This window comes from Cibotium barometz, chromosome 20 (assembly GCF_041138505.1).
Source record: "Cibotium barometz isolate CiBa-2024 chromosome 20, ASM4113850v1, whole genome shotgun sequence".
Lineage (NCBI taxonomy): Eukaryota > Viridiplantae > Streptophyta > Polypodiopsida > Cyatheales > Cibotiaceae > Cibotium > Cibotium barometz.
In genome coordinates, this window is record NC_141065.1 from 30,908,702 (window position 1) to 30,924,979 (window position 16,278).

At 46.0% G+C, this 16,278-nt stretch overlaps 1 protein-coding gene across 2 annotated transcripts in view; it reads right to left on the minus strand.

Annotated features, from left to right (window-relative positions):
• Window positions 1-4,845: 4,845 nt before the first annotated feature.
• Window positions 4,846-16,278, minus strand: part of LOC147627784 (uncharacterized) — a 66,988-nt gene continuing 55,555 nt past the window's right edge. For both annotated transcript variants that reach the window (XM_086814749.1, XM_086814745.1), the window contains one exon: window positions 4,846-5,077. In XM_086814749.1, the coding sequence (XP_086670875.1) occupies window positions 4,880-5,077 (198 nt within the window). In that variant the 3' untranslated portion in view covers window positions 4,846-4,879. The remainder of the gene's footprint in view (window positions 5,078-16,278) is intronic.

A 16,278-nucleotide genomic window follows, 5' to 3' on the forward strand; every position in this document is an offset into this window, starting at 1 on the left:
GAGAATATTGCTATGGATTTTATCTTTGGATTGCCAAAGTGATGGTATATGGCCCTTTCAGGATACCAAGAAGATCAACCATGTTATCCCCACAGGAACTTGTTTTGAAGAATCCACCAGAGGTGGAGGAGCCAGAACAGATTGTGTTTCATTCTGCGAGAAAAGGAGGAAAGACAGTGGTCAGAAAGTTCCTCTTGGAATTCAAGAGTTATTCGTTGTTGGACGTGAAATGGATGCCAAAGGAGTACTTCTAGGACTATCCAGATATACTTCAAGCCTATGAGCATTGAGGAAGTGGTTAGTCGAGATGTATTTCAAGTACAGATATGGACGTCTTGCGATCAAGACAGATTCAAGAGGGAGGGATCATACCTCTAGCCCTCTTCACTATATATATATATATATATATATATATATATATATATATATATATATAGGACTGGAATTGATCATTATTCTGCTTATAATGGTTATTTGGACATGCTCTAGTTTGGGTGGCAACAACGATGCCAGAATGAGATTTGTATATGGGAGGCAACGATACCAAATGACCCATTGGACGGCAACGATACCCAAACAAGATTTGTATATGACATGCTGCCAGATGACCCATTGAACGGCAACGATGCCAAATGCATTGGATTTCATAGTCCGGTGATCATTGCGACCAAATGGCCCAAATGACTATATTGGATTTTGCAGTCGGGCGGTCATTGCGACCAGATGGCCCAGATGACTGTATTGGACTTCATAGTCGGGCGATCAATGTGACCAGATGGCCCAGATGACTATTGATGAACTCTCAAGCGGTCCCAGTGACCAGATGGCCTTCACGAAAAGACTGAGCGGTCCTAGTGACCAAATGGCTCAGCATGGTTTCGATGAAACCAAACAGGACAATCCATGAACAAAAGGATCATTACATGTGCATTGCACACTAATGTATGTCAGAATTTCTTTGACTTTGTGTGTTGTTTTTTATGTATGGACAATGCTTGGATTTATGGCATGTGATAGTCCACTGGGCTCCATACTACATGGCCAGTACTTGGAATACCCATTAGACGCGAATGATGCATACTTGTTTGTTGACTAGCTTGTGTCTAGTTTTTGCAGGAGGTAAGTATGCATTTTTATCTAACACATATGATAGGTCATGAAGATGTACCATCAAGAACAAGGACATCGGTCAAAGAAAAGACATTGAGATGTTGCCAGATGAGCAAATGGCACCACGGATATGGAAAAAGACCAGATGCACAAGCTCACCAGATGGGGCTAGTATCTTGAAACATATAGATATACTTGATGTACCTTGAAACATATGGATGTACTTGATGTACCAGGGACATAAGGATGTAATTGGAAGATGGACATGCTTGGAACACTCGCAGTCCGCAGTTGAGGACAACTGCGATGTAAGAGGGAGGGAATGTAACTATTTGGCCCTCCTAGCTCTATTTTCACATGATGAAATCCATGCCCAGACACCAGACAGGCGGAAGAAGACATAGGGACAGGGTCCATAAGGATTGATTAAGAAAAAGCACTATTCTTGGTCAAAAAGTAGGAAAAAGCAAAAAAGTCAAACAAGGTTGACCACGAGCCAAGGGCACCATTGGAAAGAGGAGACTAAGCCAGACCAAAAAGCTAACAGCCACTTTCTCAAAAAGCAGCTCTAGGGCCAAAAAGCAAGGCCCTGAAGTTGTAAAAGCACAAATCAAGAACTTTGGCTATTATTAATAATATTTAATAAAAAGATAAAAGCAAAGCAAAAGCGTTGCTTTTTGGCAAAAAGCAAGGCTTCCCCAAAGTATAAAAGAAGCATGAGCCTCTCTTGAGCATCAAGTTGAAGAAGAACCTCTTCATCGTGTTGCCATCTTCGTTCAAGCATGGAGATTATCTTCTTCATCATCATCTATGAACCAAATCATGGAGTTTTTCATTGCTACCCGCGTTGATTTCAAAGCGCCTCCAGCAACTGCAGTGCCATGTCACCATCTTTTCGTGCGACTATACGGACTATACAGACAAAAAATTTCAGATTCCCTAAAATTTCTAAAAACCCTTAAATTGCAAAAAAAACCCCTAAAAACTGCTTTTTGGAGGTTTTCATTGCCCGAAAATCGTTAAAACAGGTTTTATATCAGTGTTCTTGCCAGAAAGAGCTTCTCTAGGGTTTTCATCATCGACAAGACTATAGGAATTGTGGAGATTATTCATGGGATGAGCGAGTGGATTTAGAGCTTGGACATGGAACTTGGGCATAGAGCTTGGACATGTAACATGAAGCTTGGACATGGAAGCTTGAACTTGAGCATAGACATGAAGAACTTGGACATAGAGCTTGGGCATGAAGCTTGGACATGAACATGGAACACATAGCTTAGACATGGAGCTTGGATTTTGGACTGGGATTTGGACTTGGACTTGGACTTGGATTTGGATTCATTGGCCTTGGAATCCATTGGATTTGGATATTGGATCCGGTACTAACCAAGTGAGAGATAATTGTCGGTCATCCCCGTGGTGTGCTCGACATCAAAGATCTTGTGCGTCGACATCGACCTCGACTTGGATATCCTACATCGGCATATTTGTTTGTTTTGTATTCATTGATTGTATTGATCTTGGCCAACGTGCCCGTGGGTTGTTCCTGAATAAATTCTTGAAAGGGGGCGGGGCCTGTTCCCCGCTCAATGTGGTGTACTCTGCAAGATCCCCATCCCTTTTCTCTCTCCTCTCTCTCTCTTTATATTTTTCTCTCTTAGACATGTGGTTGAGTCTGTCACTGCATGCCCCGCTGAGCTTATAGGAGTTCTAGGAGATTGAATCTAGCCTCCAAAGCTTTGGTGGTTAACCAAATATTGCTTGCCTCAGCCTGGTTCATTGCCTCTTGTTGGTGCTTCTCTCATAGATGCATTGGCCAACTGCAAAGATCGGTCCATAACTTTCTTTGGTCACGTCTGGATGGTTCATTAGACACCTGCCAGAGTGGCTTGGGAGACTATTATACGCCCCAGACACAAAGGGGGGATGAATATTGTAAATTCAGATATACAATGCAGGGCATTGCTTTGCAAGCTAGCGATCAGTGCATTGCTCCCAGGCACTGAGCCTTGGATCATATTTCCAGTTGTACACCTCGTGGTGGTGGAGATTGAATGCTCACTTCATTTTCACTGAAGCACAGTATAGGCCACCTTCTTCTCCACTTTTAGTTGCCATTATCAGAGCCTCGAGTAGCATGAGACCTTTCTTCATTCCTACATAAGTGGATGAGGCTGATAGAAAGCCCATTATGTGTAATGACCTCATTAGAGATGAGGTTGGATGACCTTTGGGTGTGTCTCGATATATGTAGCGGCCTAGCTATGAGAGATGTGCATTGACAGTTACTGCTTAGAAAACTTTTAAAAGTCTCTCTATGGATCGGAGACTTGTATCTACCCAGCACCTCAAAGGGAGTCTTAGACGAATCAATCAAATTGATGCAAGTGTACCTCATGAGTGGATTACTGGCACATTTCATGATCAACATCATCCTAGGTGGCAGGGAGTTTTCTCCAGCTAGATTAGGATGAGGAGAGAGATTGTGTTTTTTATTCTACCCATCAAGGATGGAGATTGTTGAAATACGACACACTAGGGATAATTGGCGCTGCCCTTCATCCAGTGAGAGTAGTTAGCTGCTCAGGAAAGCAGTGGCATGTTGACCCTCAGCCTGATATTGTGACCCACGGGTCTTGGTGTTTATGATTTTATGGTGGATGTCCTATCAGATATCTTCATTGGGATCCTGGAGAGTGGGAGTGGATTGCTGCAGTCAATTTTATAAAGAGTGAGCCTTTTTTTAGCTACACTATACGTAATGCTAGGCTCCTTCTGCTTCAGAGGACTCCTAACCTCACGCCGCATTGGGAAAGCTAATTCAAAAGAGATTTTGGCACAAACTTTGGCACTCATACAAAGCCATATCTCTCACTTCTTTTGGTTATTCTTACATGGTGGCCTTCCCACTAATCAATGGAGGGCTATTTTTGGAGTAGACCCCGCCTGCCCCAGGTTCCAAGTACCTTATGAGACATTGCGACATTGTAATTGGGGGTGTAGATCTGCTTAGAGGATTTGGGGCTCTATAGCTCAGCTTATGTGCAGATTGAGGAGAGAGACCATTTATGTTAATTGGGGCTCTATTGATTGGCTCCCTCAGGTTGGTCCACAAACATTTTAGACTTTGAGTTTATACATGATGAAAAATCTAGGTCCTACTATGCCAGGTATAGGGTACCATAAGTGATGGGATACGAGAGAGAGAGAGAGAGAGAGAGAGAGAGAGAGAGAGCATAGTTATAACTTATTACTTATACAATATATATACATGTACCTTTTTTTTTTTGCAAAAAGGAGACTTCTATTACGTATGAATAAACCTTACAAAAACATCATCCCAAAATGTAGGTTGAACTCAACCAATGTGAGGCACAAAGGTGTCAAGAGAGTCTTGTGGGGGTCGTTTTGAGAAACAGATCCCTTGATCCCACTCCCTCATGAAAACAGTGCGCTTTGCATGCACAGATCTGGAAGGTCACTGTATACAAGCCCATGTGGCCATAAGAGTGTGAATAATGTCTCCCCATATAGTACATATGCACTGTGTGTTGTATTTTTTCATCCATGACAAGATTTCATAGACACTATATAACATCATTTTGGTCTCATAGACCCTTTGGGTCTTTTGAAGACGTTAATATAACACGCTCTCTCTCTCTCTCCCCCCCCCCCAAAACGGGCATTCCCATGACCATGAGGGACTATTGGCAAAGCACATTGCACAAGCCTCTATTGGCATACACGTTCAATATTTTTTATTATAGATTTAATTTGATGTACAACATGAAGCCTTGCAACATAAAACGTACGTGCGAGTGCTTGCACCAAATTGTACGATGTCTCCAACTTTGAGGATTTTAGCACCTGCCTTTGACAACCTCTCGCCGTTGATAAACGTACCATGGGTGGAATTTTTGTCTACAAGTTGAAAGTGTTGATTTTCTAATGGAGTCAATAAAGCATGCTATTGCCAACAAAGGTAAATGGTTAGCCCTCTCTCTCTCTCTCTCTCTCTCTCTCTCTCTCTCTCTCTCTCTCTCACACACACACACACACATGCACGCACACAGCTGGATCCTCTGATGTTCGCAGAGATGGACCCTATGGAGTTGAGGATGGATTGGCCCTCACAGGATTCTGGGCATATTACCAGCTATGGCAGGCATTTTTTGGAGATGGGAAGCATGCATGAGCTACTCTTGTATAATGGCATGTCTCCATGGCCACCTTCTAATAGCCTGACTTGACTGTTTGATGGGGTTTCCTGCTCTTGTGTGTCACAACTCAGAGTTTACCAATCCACCTCAACCTATAGCGGCTGATTAGACATAGCTAGCGTTCACCATCTCATGTCTCCCTCCCACACACCCTCGGGATCCCCCCCTTCCACCTTTTATGCATTCATTTCCACCATGAGCTAGATTCTCTTTATGATGATCATCTTTCTCGCCGCACCTTCGATGTTGATCTTACATTGCCCCTCTCAACCGTCCCAGCACAGTTATCCTATCATTCATGAATCAGCCCAAGCTAGTTTCCCCACACCACTTGCTCCACAGCCAAACCTCCCACGGGCTCATAACAGCGAAATAGGTCATATGACAAGGGATGAAAAACACATGGCTTCACTTCCTTCAGGAACAGGCATGCGGTTGGACCTCTGCACATGAAAGCCCATTAGGACTATGGAGAAGCTCTTGGATCCAGAGTTTGTTGACGACACGGCGACCTTCCTCTCCCGCGACGAGGGAAAATTGCAATGTTTTAATGCAGAGCTTGAGGTGTTCTGCCTTGCCTCAGGGGCAAAAATCAACTGGCACAAGTCTTGAGGTTTTTGGGGTGGGCCCCTCCCCTACCCCCGGCTTGGTGGATCGCATGCAACATCCCCATGTGGTATCTTGGGTGCTAGGTTGGTATAGACATCTTGTCAGGCAGCAGATTGCCCTCCTCCTACACACGTTCAATCTAGAAAGGAACCCCTTTAGCCTCTCGTGCCTTGATTGAATACTCCAAAAAACAACTTTGTATTACATATTAGTTATTGTATGTTATTACTTGTGTGCAATTTTTCATGGGGAGGCAAAGAACAGGTTGACATTGAAAGGTGATTACTTTTTGTGTAGGGCATTTTATAAAAAAGGTATTTTTATAACTTGAGATGCTATGGTTTGTGTTTATAATTTGAACTCCAAGTTTTAAAAAAAATTCAAAGGGCATAGAGAGAGAGAGAGAGAGAGAGAGAAATGAAATGAAATGAAATGTTATATTAACGTCTTCAAAAGGCCAAAGTGACCTATGAGACCAAAGTTACAACCATGTGACATCTGATACACTGTCTGGAAAAGAAAAGAAAGAACTAAGTATCTAGCCCCACAATACATCAGTAGGGGGGGCATCCGGAAGCAGCAACTAGGGAGAGTGGGAAGCTAATGCTACTGGTCAAAAAGCAATCATATCTCTAGCATGTATGAAATGCTCGGCTACAATGCCCTCATGATCCTGTGCCCTCCCTGTATGCAATCTGTTGATGGTCCTCCTCACCATCTCTGCTGTGAAGAAGGTAGAAGTGGGTGGACAAGGCTCTGGAGGGTTCGGTAGTGGTGGCTGCTCTGGTACTGTGTAGAGGGAGGCTGCATACTCGCCCCATGTATCTGGAGAGGTAATGGCCGGAGACGGGGGAGAGAGAGAGAGCACACTATATAAACATCTATGAAATCCTTCTAGCCACCATGTGGTACATCACTTCATGATGGGCATTCTCACGTTCTGGCATAGGCCAAGTTAAGCTGCTTTTCAGGAACTTTCTCTGGGCCAATGGTGAGGCCACCCATGCCAAGGTTGCTTGGAGAGTCATCATCCAACACCGCCATCCACAAAGGGGGCCTAGGGAATATCGATCAATGGTTTTCAAGGTGGAAAGCCGTGGAAGGATTTCCTCCCCACCTGCATTTCATCTCCCACCCCCATTCTTGGTGGTCCTTGGCTCCCAAGCCCCAAAGTGGATCTTCAAGGATGCCCGCACGTGCAAATTTGGATCCTCTTTTAAGGAAAAATTTGCAGCAAGCCTTCTGCGAGCTTGGGCCTTTCTTCAGCCTACCTTTTTCCATGCTCCTCCCTACACCACCGAGGAGCATCCTTGACAACCCTTGATCTTGCATCACTTTTTCTGATTACTGAGTGACCGTCAGTTGGGGACTCACATCCCGAGGGGCCAGATTTATATGGGTCCAACCCAGTCCTTTGGCGACTGGTCCACTTTCAGATAGCTTCCTATCTCTATCTAGTCCAAGAGCCTCTTTGGGGTCTGCAGAGGGAGGAAGCTCATCCTCGACATCGACTCGCCCATCCCTCTTCCTCCTTGCCTACATCTCATCTCCCACCCCCGTTCTTGGCGGTCCTTGGCTCCCAAGCCCCAAGTGGATCTTCACGGATGCCCACACGTGCAAATTTGGATCCTCTTTTGAGGAAAATTTGCAGCCAGCCTTCTGAAAGCTTGGGCCTTTTTCCAAGCTCCTCCCTACACCACCGAGGAGCATTCTTGACAACCCTTGATCTAACACTTCTTTTTTGGATAACCGAGTGGTCATCAGTTGGGGGCTCGCAATCACATCCTGTGGGGCCAGATTTGCATGGGTCCAACCCAGTCCTTTGGCAACTGGTACACTTTCAGCTAGTTTCCTATCTCTGTCAGGTCCGAGAGCTTCTTTGGGCTATAAAGAGAGAGGCAGCTAATCTTCGATGTCGGCCCGCCCATCCCTTCAGATTGGCGGGACCCCCTTGACCCCCCCCCCCCCCCCCACTCTTTGGCGCCTCAGTGGGTGGCGAATTTCTACCAATGTGACATCCCTCTTGCGATCTTCGCAATCAGAGAGGGTACCTTGCCTCTTGCCTTTGAGATAGGCAGTCATGGCCATCTCCAGCATATCCTCCCCCCTTCGGAGGAGGATTGCAGCGCTCCAAAGCGGCGGGTAGTTGGCACACCGACCCTTCTCCAATAGAAGTTGCTGTTGACTCCCCTTGGCACCTGTGGCTTTGGGAGAGCTCTGTCCCCTCTTCGGTGGGACCCCAGCGAGTGGTTCTCATGAGACCCTACCCTGCCACCTGAGCATCCAGGTTTTCCTTTTTTTGAGTACACAGTAGGTTGGGTAGCCGGATCAAAAAGGATGGGATTGAAGACACCCCAGCCACAGTGCAGCACTGGAACTATCATGGCGTTCACACACAACACCCCCCCCCCCCCAGTGGCGGGCGCGCGGCTTCCTTTCCAACCTCTGGAAGCGGCTGGGGGACAGTTTTCAACCTAAGAAGGTCACTCTTTTCCTTTGACAGCTTGCTCAAAGGGGCCTCGTGGTCGGTACTTGGCTCGTGATTGGCAGACACCCGGCCCCTTGCACAAGGTGTGGATTCCACCAGGAGTCTCGGCGTCGTTACCTTTGGGATCACCCAAGGGCTCAGCAGATTTGGTGGCGGATCTTCCGGCTCTTCACGGTAGATCCAGGGACTGCCCGGGCAGTTGCTTGGAGGGCCATAGCATGGGCCACGGAGGCAGGACCAGCCCTCCTTTATGAGGAGCATGGTGATGGCATTGCAATTCAGCTGACACATTTCAGGATCACTGCCATCACAGCACAGACGGCAGATGGCCCGTGTCCCCTTGGACCCCTGACACCCACACTGACCAGAGGTAGGAGATCATGAGCAGCATCACCGCTGGCACATTTGGCCTGCATGCTGCAGTTTGGATATTGAGGGTTACTCCCACCCCCCAGCAGAGTCCATTAACTACATTTGGACGGACATTATCCACACTCTTCATGGACATTGGGATCGATTAGCAGGACACTCTGATCGCATGCGGCAACGCCGTATCGCCTTCCTGCATGCTTGGAGCAATGCCCCTTCCTCACCAGCAGGGATGGTGATATCACTTGGCACCATGCTTAGTTCCGTACGTCGTACGGATCTGGCCGTACGTACGATTCGTACCGTACGTATCCGTACTATGTATCCGTACGATCAGGTACGAATTTTCCCTGTTTCTGCCCGTTGGAAGTAGCCGTTTTCTGCCCGTTTTTTTGGTTGTTTTCCTTTCATCTCTCCTGAGTCCTTCTATAAAAGCCTCAAGGACCAAGCCTCTCCTCCATCTACTCCAAGCCTCTCCTCCACCACCCTCCATCTACTCCAAGCCTCTCCTCCACCCTCCTCCACCTCTCCTCCACCCTCCTCCAAGCTCCTTCTGTCATGGCCCTGTGAAAATGGAACAGTACAAGTGTGGGCATGGTGGTTGCAGAGTCAGAATATATTATGATTCACATGGGGGGTGCCCGGACAGAGTTTAAGATGTGTGGACATCCCTAGGTGTGAAGGGGGGAACTAGAAACATTAAATTTTAATGTTTATAAAAGTTGCCCCTAGGCCTTAGTGGCCCTAGGGAACTTTTAAAGTTTGGGGCCTTAGGGATTATTTTGGGGAAGAGAGCCACTTTTGGAGAGTTTCTCTCTCTTCTCTCTCTCTCTCTTCCCTTTTGGGGAGTCGTGGAGCAAAAGGGACACTCAAGCATGGAAAAGCACAAGGAAGGAGGCGACTGCTGTTTTCTGTGTGTTTGCTGCTGTTTTCTTCTGCATAATCAGCTGTACTTCCCACGTGTGCAGTCCGTACAGCACTGTACGACTGCAAGTGCAGGCTGCTGCTGAAATCTGCTGCAAACGTTCTTCTTCTCTGCTGGATTCTCTGCGCCCAGGCCCTATACAGGCTGTACCAGCAAGTACACAGCCAGTACAGTACTGTACGGCTGCCGTACAGTGTACGGACAGCCAGGTACAGCAAGTACAGTTGCTGCAGGCGGTGCAGACAGGTGCTGGACAGGCCTGGTTACTCAGATTCAGGCGACCAGAATCAGGACAGCAGGCTGTTTGTGCAAGTACAACTCCTGCACGTATCCCGAGGTGCTACAGACGGGTACAGTGCTGATTTTCAGATCTGTATTTTCAAGGACAGCATAAGAGTGAACATCAGGAGGAGGATACAGGCAAGTACAAGCACATAAGTGAAGCAGGGTTGTGGATACAAGTGCCTGCAAGTACAGATTGGTGCTATTGCTTCCTCCAGTGCTGTTTCATGAGCTGAATTTGGTAAGCTCCGTTTCTGTTCATCTATATCTCTTTCTACTGCTTGATGTCTGTTGCAGATATGACTTATATGGCCCCTTGTGAGAGGAGGGGTATGGCAGATTGACAAGGGTTGAGACAGAGTTTGGACAGCACATGTATGTTTGAGCTGAGATGATGTATCATGCACTTGAGTTATGCCAGATGTATGCCCATGGCTGGCCTGCTTAGTGATCTTGGCTGATCAGAGGGAGGCACAGTGTGTTATTTAGAGACACAGATCTGTGTGCATAGATCCTCTGTGCTAAGAAGGATTTGTGGGCCGTCAGATTGGATATACAGGTGTAAACTCTTGGCTGATCTTTGTGTTGTACTCAGCCATTCATTTTATTATAATTGAATAAAGAAATACCGCAAGGGGCGCCAAGCTTTGGGGCCAACAGGTGTCGCTGTGTTTTCAGATATGGGCACTCTAGCTCCAATCTGCTTTGTTTCACATCTAGACTACAAGTGGACGGGTGATTGCTAATCTACCGCACTCTGGTTTTCTATCAGTGACTTCTTATCGTGCGGTGCCATTATCTGAGCAGGTAGAGAAGTATTGTTGTGGGCTGCCCAAAGAGGTACGAGATTATTGTATAAAGACAAGAGTAACGAACATGTCACAGATGATTGAAAATGCTATGACAGCTAATGCGTTACTCACAGGTGGTTCATCTGGGTTTAAAGGCAGTAAGAAATTGAGCAAGAAAGCTGAAAAATTTGGGCATGCTTCTCGTGATGCTAAAGGGTCTTCAGAGACAAAGTATAAGAAGTTGCCAATGCCCAAGAGGACTTCTGAGGAAAGACAGGCTTTGAGAGATGCTCAAAAGTGTTTTTACTGTACTGAAGAGGGTCATATGTCATTCAATTGTCCCAAGAGGAAGTCCCAAAAGGATCCTGACAATAAAGGAGAGCCCAAGCCAAAGAAACCAAAGCCTTCTGCAGGCTTAGTTCCTGATCTTGTGGGGGAGCAGCTAGGTGGTGAAGCTACAGAGTTGTGCAGGGCATGGGGCAAAGTGAGAGATCAGAATGCTTTGATCTTCTTTGACACAGGTGCTAGAGCCAACTTCATTTCACCAGATTTGGCTGGCCGATTGGGGATTCGCGCAGAGGAGATGGGGCCGTTACATGAGGCAAATATGGCTTGTCCAGGGTATGCAGAACCCGTTACTCCTATTATTGGGAAGCTTCGGCTTCATTTGCAGGGTTATGTGGACAGCGAGGAGTTCTTCATCATGCCTTTGGATGGCTGTGATGTTTTGTTGGGGATGCCATGGTGCCACAGGGTACATGCGGTGGTGGATACTTACAATAGGAAAATTACTCTGACTCATAGAGGGAAAGAGCATGTATTGGATGTAAAACTCAAAGGGGAATCTGTTCCTATTGTATCCGCTTCGGCGATTTCATCAGTAATGAAAAAGCATCTCTCCGCGTACTTGATTTATGTAAAGGATGCACAGGATGATGAGTCTAAGTCTAATTTGTCAATGTTAGATAAGGACAGGGCTGATTTCTTAAGTGGGTTTCAAGACTGTTTCTCCGAGTCATTGCCAGGAGAATTACCTCCTGAGAGGCCAGAAGATCATGCCATAGATCTGATTCCTGGTAGTACTCCACCGAATAGACCGCCGTATCGTGTTAGTGCAGCCCAACAGGAAGAAATTATGAGTCAGATGCAGGAGCTTCTAAATAAGGGGTTGATTCAGCCTAGCTCATCACCCTTTTGCTCACCTGTGCTCTTAGTGCAGAAGAAGGATGGTTCTTGGCGCATGTGTATTGATTACAGGGCACTGAACAAGAATACCATCAAGAATCGATTCCCCATACCGAGGATCGATGACATCTTGGACCGCTTACAGGGCTCCACAGTTTTTAGTCGTATTGACTTGAAAAGCGGGTATCATCAGATACGCATTAGACCCGAGGATGTGCATAAGACAGCATTCCGAACCACATTTGGGTTGTATGAGTTCTTGGTTATGCCCTTTGGTTTGACAAATGCGCCTGCCACATTTAACAGAATGATGGACAGGATTTTCAGGCCTCATAGAGAGTTTGTGGGCACATTCTTTGATGATATGATTGTGCATTCACGAACTGAGGAAGAGCATAGAAGGCATTTGGCCATTGTGTTTGCAGAACTCAGAAACCATAGATTGGTGGTTAATGGCAAGAAGAGTGAGTTTTTCTTGCAGGAGATACATTTCTTGGGGCATATTGTGTCTGGTCATGGAGTCCGTATGGATCCAGCAAAGGTGGAAGCAATACTTAATTGGCCAGTTTTGAGGACCGTGCATGATGTACGCAGCTTTCTAGGATTGTGTTCACATACGGCACTTTGCTGAAATTGCTTCGCCTCTTCATGCTTTGACGAAGAAAGCAACTCCGTTTAGATGGGCTGATCGGGAAATTACAGCATTCAAAAAGCTCAAAGAAAAGCTTACTTCGGACCCAGTATTTGTGTTACCGGACCTCCGAAAGGCTTTTGTTGTCCAGTGTGATGCATGTGGAAGTAGCATTGGTGCAGTTCTCATGCAAGAGGGACAGGTGATAGCCTATGAGAGTAGAGTTTTGCAAGATGCCGAGAAGCATTTACAGGTGTATGAGAAAGAGATGTTGGCTGTAATTCACGCTCTTTCTACATGGAAACACTACTTGCTTGGGGCTGATTTCACTGTACAGACAGATCATCAAACCTTGCGTTACTTCCTCACGCAGACTAAGCTTTCAGAGAAGCATATGCGTTGGGCAAACTTTTTGTCGATGTTTCACTTCCAGATTGTGCATGTGGAAGGCAAAAAGAATGTAGTGGCAGTCTGCAGATGCTTTGTCACGCAAGCCACAGGTCTCTGCAGTTTCACTTGCTTATCATCATGAGCTTGATGAAATGAAAGAGCAGTATGCCCATGATGAGGATTTTGAAAGGTTGTATGATCAGATGTCTGAGGGTCAGTGGCATGAGCACTACACTCTCAGAGATGGGTTTTTATTGATGCATGGCAGACTGTGTGTTACCAGGCCATTGCGACTCAAGGTTATGATTGAAAGTCATGCTCCACCGTATGCAGGTCATAGAGGTATTGACGCCACAGTCAAAGCAGTGGAGACTTTCTTTTATTGGCCAACCTTGAGAAGAGATGTTGATGCCTTTGTGAGGCAATGCATCGTATGTCAGAAGGTAAAGTTTGACCGTCAGAAGACACCAGGGTTATTACAACCTTTACCTATTCCGGATAGACCTTGGGAGAGCATTGCCATGGATTTTGTATTTGATCTTCCACGGACACAAACGGGAAATGATGGCATCTGGACTATCATATGCAGGTTTAGTAAGCAGGCTCATTTCATTCCCGTGCGGAAGACAATTTAAGTGGATCATATGGTGAAGTTGTTCATGGCGAACATCTTCAAGTATCATGGCTTGCCTACGTCTATCATTAGTGACCGTGATCCACGGATGACGAGTTTGTTTTGGAGAGGATCGTTTGACAACATGGGTACAACTCTCAAGTTTTCATCGTCATTTCATCCACAGACAGATGGTCAGTCAGAAGAGGCTAACTCTACAGTGTTGGATCTTCTCAAGTGTTATGTGTCAGAGCACAAGCAACAATGGGAAAAGTATCTTCCTTTGGTGGAGTTTGCTTATAACAACACTATACATAGCTCGACAAGCAAGGCGCCTTTTGAGATTGTAGAAGGAGGGAAGAAGGTACCACCCATTTTGCATACAAAGGATAAGATCTTTGAGGCTGATCAGTATGTGGAGAGCTTGGATGAAGCTTATCGGAGAGTTAAGTTGGCCCTCCAGAAAACTCAGCAGAAGCAAAAGAAAGCTGCAGACCGTCACAGACGTGATTTACAGTTTGCATTGGGTGATTGGGTTCTTTTGCGCTTTGAAAAGGCTAGACTCAAGAAGATGAAGGGTAAAGAGCGCTTATTCCCTAAGTTGAGCATGCGATATTATGGGCCTTTTCAGGTTTTGGAAAAGATTGGTGAGGTAACCTATCGTTTGAAGTTACCAGATCACTGGAGGATTCACAATGCTTTTCACGTGAGTCTTCTTAGACCTTTCCGTGGGGATGTGCCTGAGGATGTATCAGATGAGGCTCAGCCGGAAGTTGAGGAACTTGATGAGGTTCTGATTCCAGAGCAGATACTGGCACATAAAGAAAGGAAGGTACGAGGTAAAGTTTCCCGTCGCTATCTTGTGAAGTTCAAGAACTATTCACCGATGGATGCGAAGTGGATGGAGGAAGGTGACTTAACAGATTCACCTCAGGTTTTGCAGCTTTATCTCGATGCCTTTGAGTTAGAGCCGACTCTTATTGTGGCTCATTCAAGTTCAGCAGAGCATGGGTCTGGAGCATTACCTGATGCTCAAGAGGGGGGTAGCACCTCCACTCCCTTGATACAGACAGGCTCAGATGACATCTAGAGGTCGCTTGGTGCAGATTTTATCTCACCCGAAGGTACTGAGGCTGACAGTACATCTGTTTATGAGACTTCTATGATATATGTGTACTAGTCACATGAGATTTTTGTGGATATGTATGGTTCACAGTGGTATACAACTTGGACTATTACTATGCCATTGGATTGCAGTGAATGATGATACATATGTATGGCTTAGAGAGATTGGGATGCTGATCTTGCCATATTGTATATTTCACTTTGGATATTTTGACGCATCACCAAAATGCAATCGAGGACGCTTGCCATTTCTCAAGAGGGGGTTATGTCATGGCCCTGTGAAAATGGAACAGTACAAGTGTGGGCATGGTGGTTGCAGAGTCAGAATATATTATGATTCACATGGGGGGTGCCCGGACAGAGTTTAAGATGTGTGGACATCCCTAGGTGTGAAGGGGGGAACTAGAAACATTAAATTTTAATGTTTATAAAAGTTGCCCCTAGGCCTTAGTGGCCCTAGGGAACTTTTAAAGTTTGGGGCCTTAGGGATTATTTTGGGGAAGAGAGCCACTTTTGGAGAGTTTCTCTCTCTTCTCTCTCTCTCTCTTCCCTTTTGGGGAGTCGTGGAGCAAAAGGGACACTCAAGCATGGAAAAGCACAAGGAAGGAGGCGACTGCTATTTTCTGTGTGTTTGCTGCTGTTTTCTTCTGCATAATCAGCTGTACTTCCCACGTGTGCAGTCCGTACAGCACTGTACGACTGCAAGTACAGGCTGCTGCTGAAATCTGCTGCAAACGTTCTTCTTCTCTGCTGGATTCTCTGCGCCCAGGCCCTATACAGGCTGTACCAGCAAGTACACAGCCAGTACAGTACTGTACGGCTGCCGTACAGTGTACGGACAGCCAGGTACAGCAAGTACAGTTGCTGTAGGCGGTGCAGACAAGTGCTGGACAGGCCTGGTTACTCAGATTCAGGCGACCAGAATCAGGACAGCAGGCTGTTTGTGCAAGTACAACTCCTGCACGTATCCCGAGGTGGTACAGACGGGTACAGTGCTGATTTTCAGATCTGTATTTTCAAGGACAGCATAAGAGTGCACATCAGGAGGAGGATACAGGCAAGTACAAGCACATAAGTGAAGCAGGGTTGTGGATACAAGTGCCTGCAAGTACAGATTGGTGCTATTGCTTCCTCCAGTGCTGTTTCACGAGCTGAATTTGGTAAGCTCCGTTTGTGTTCATCTATATCTCTTTCTACTGCTTGATGTCTGTTGTTGCAGATATGAGTTATCTGGCCCCTTGTGAGAGGAGGGGTATGGCAGATTGACAAGGGTTGAGACAGAGTTTGGACAACACATGTATGTTTGAGCTGAGATGATGTATCATGCACTTGAGTTATGCCAGATGTATGCCCATGGCTGGCCTGCTTAGTGATCTTGGCTGATCAGAGGGAGGCACAGTGTGTTATTTAGAGACACAGATCTGTGTGCATAGATCCTCTGTGCTAAGAAGGATTTGTGGGCCGTCAGATTGGATATACAGGTGTAAACTCTTGGCTGATCTTTGTGTTGTACTCAGCCATTCATTTTATTATAATTGAA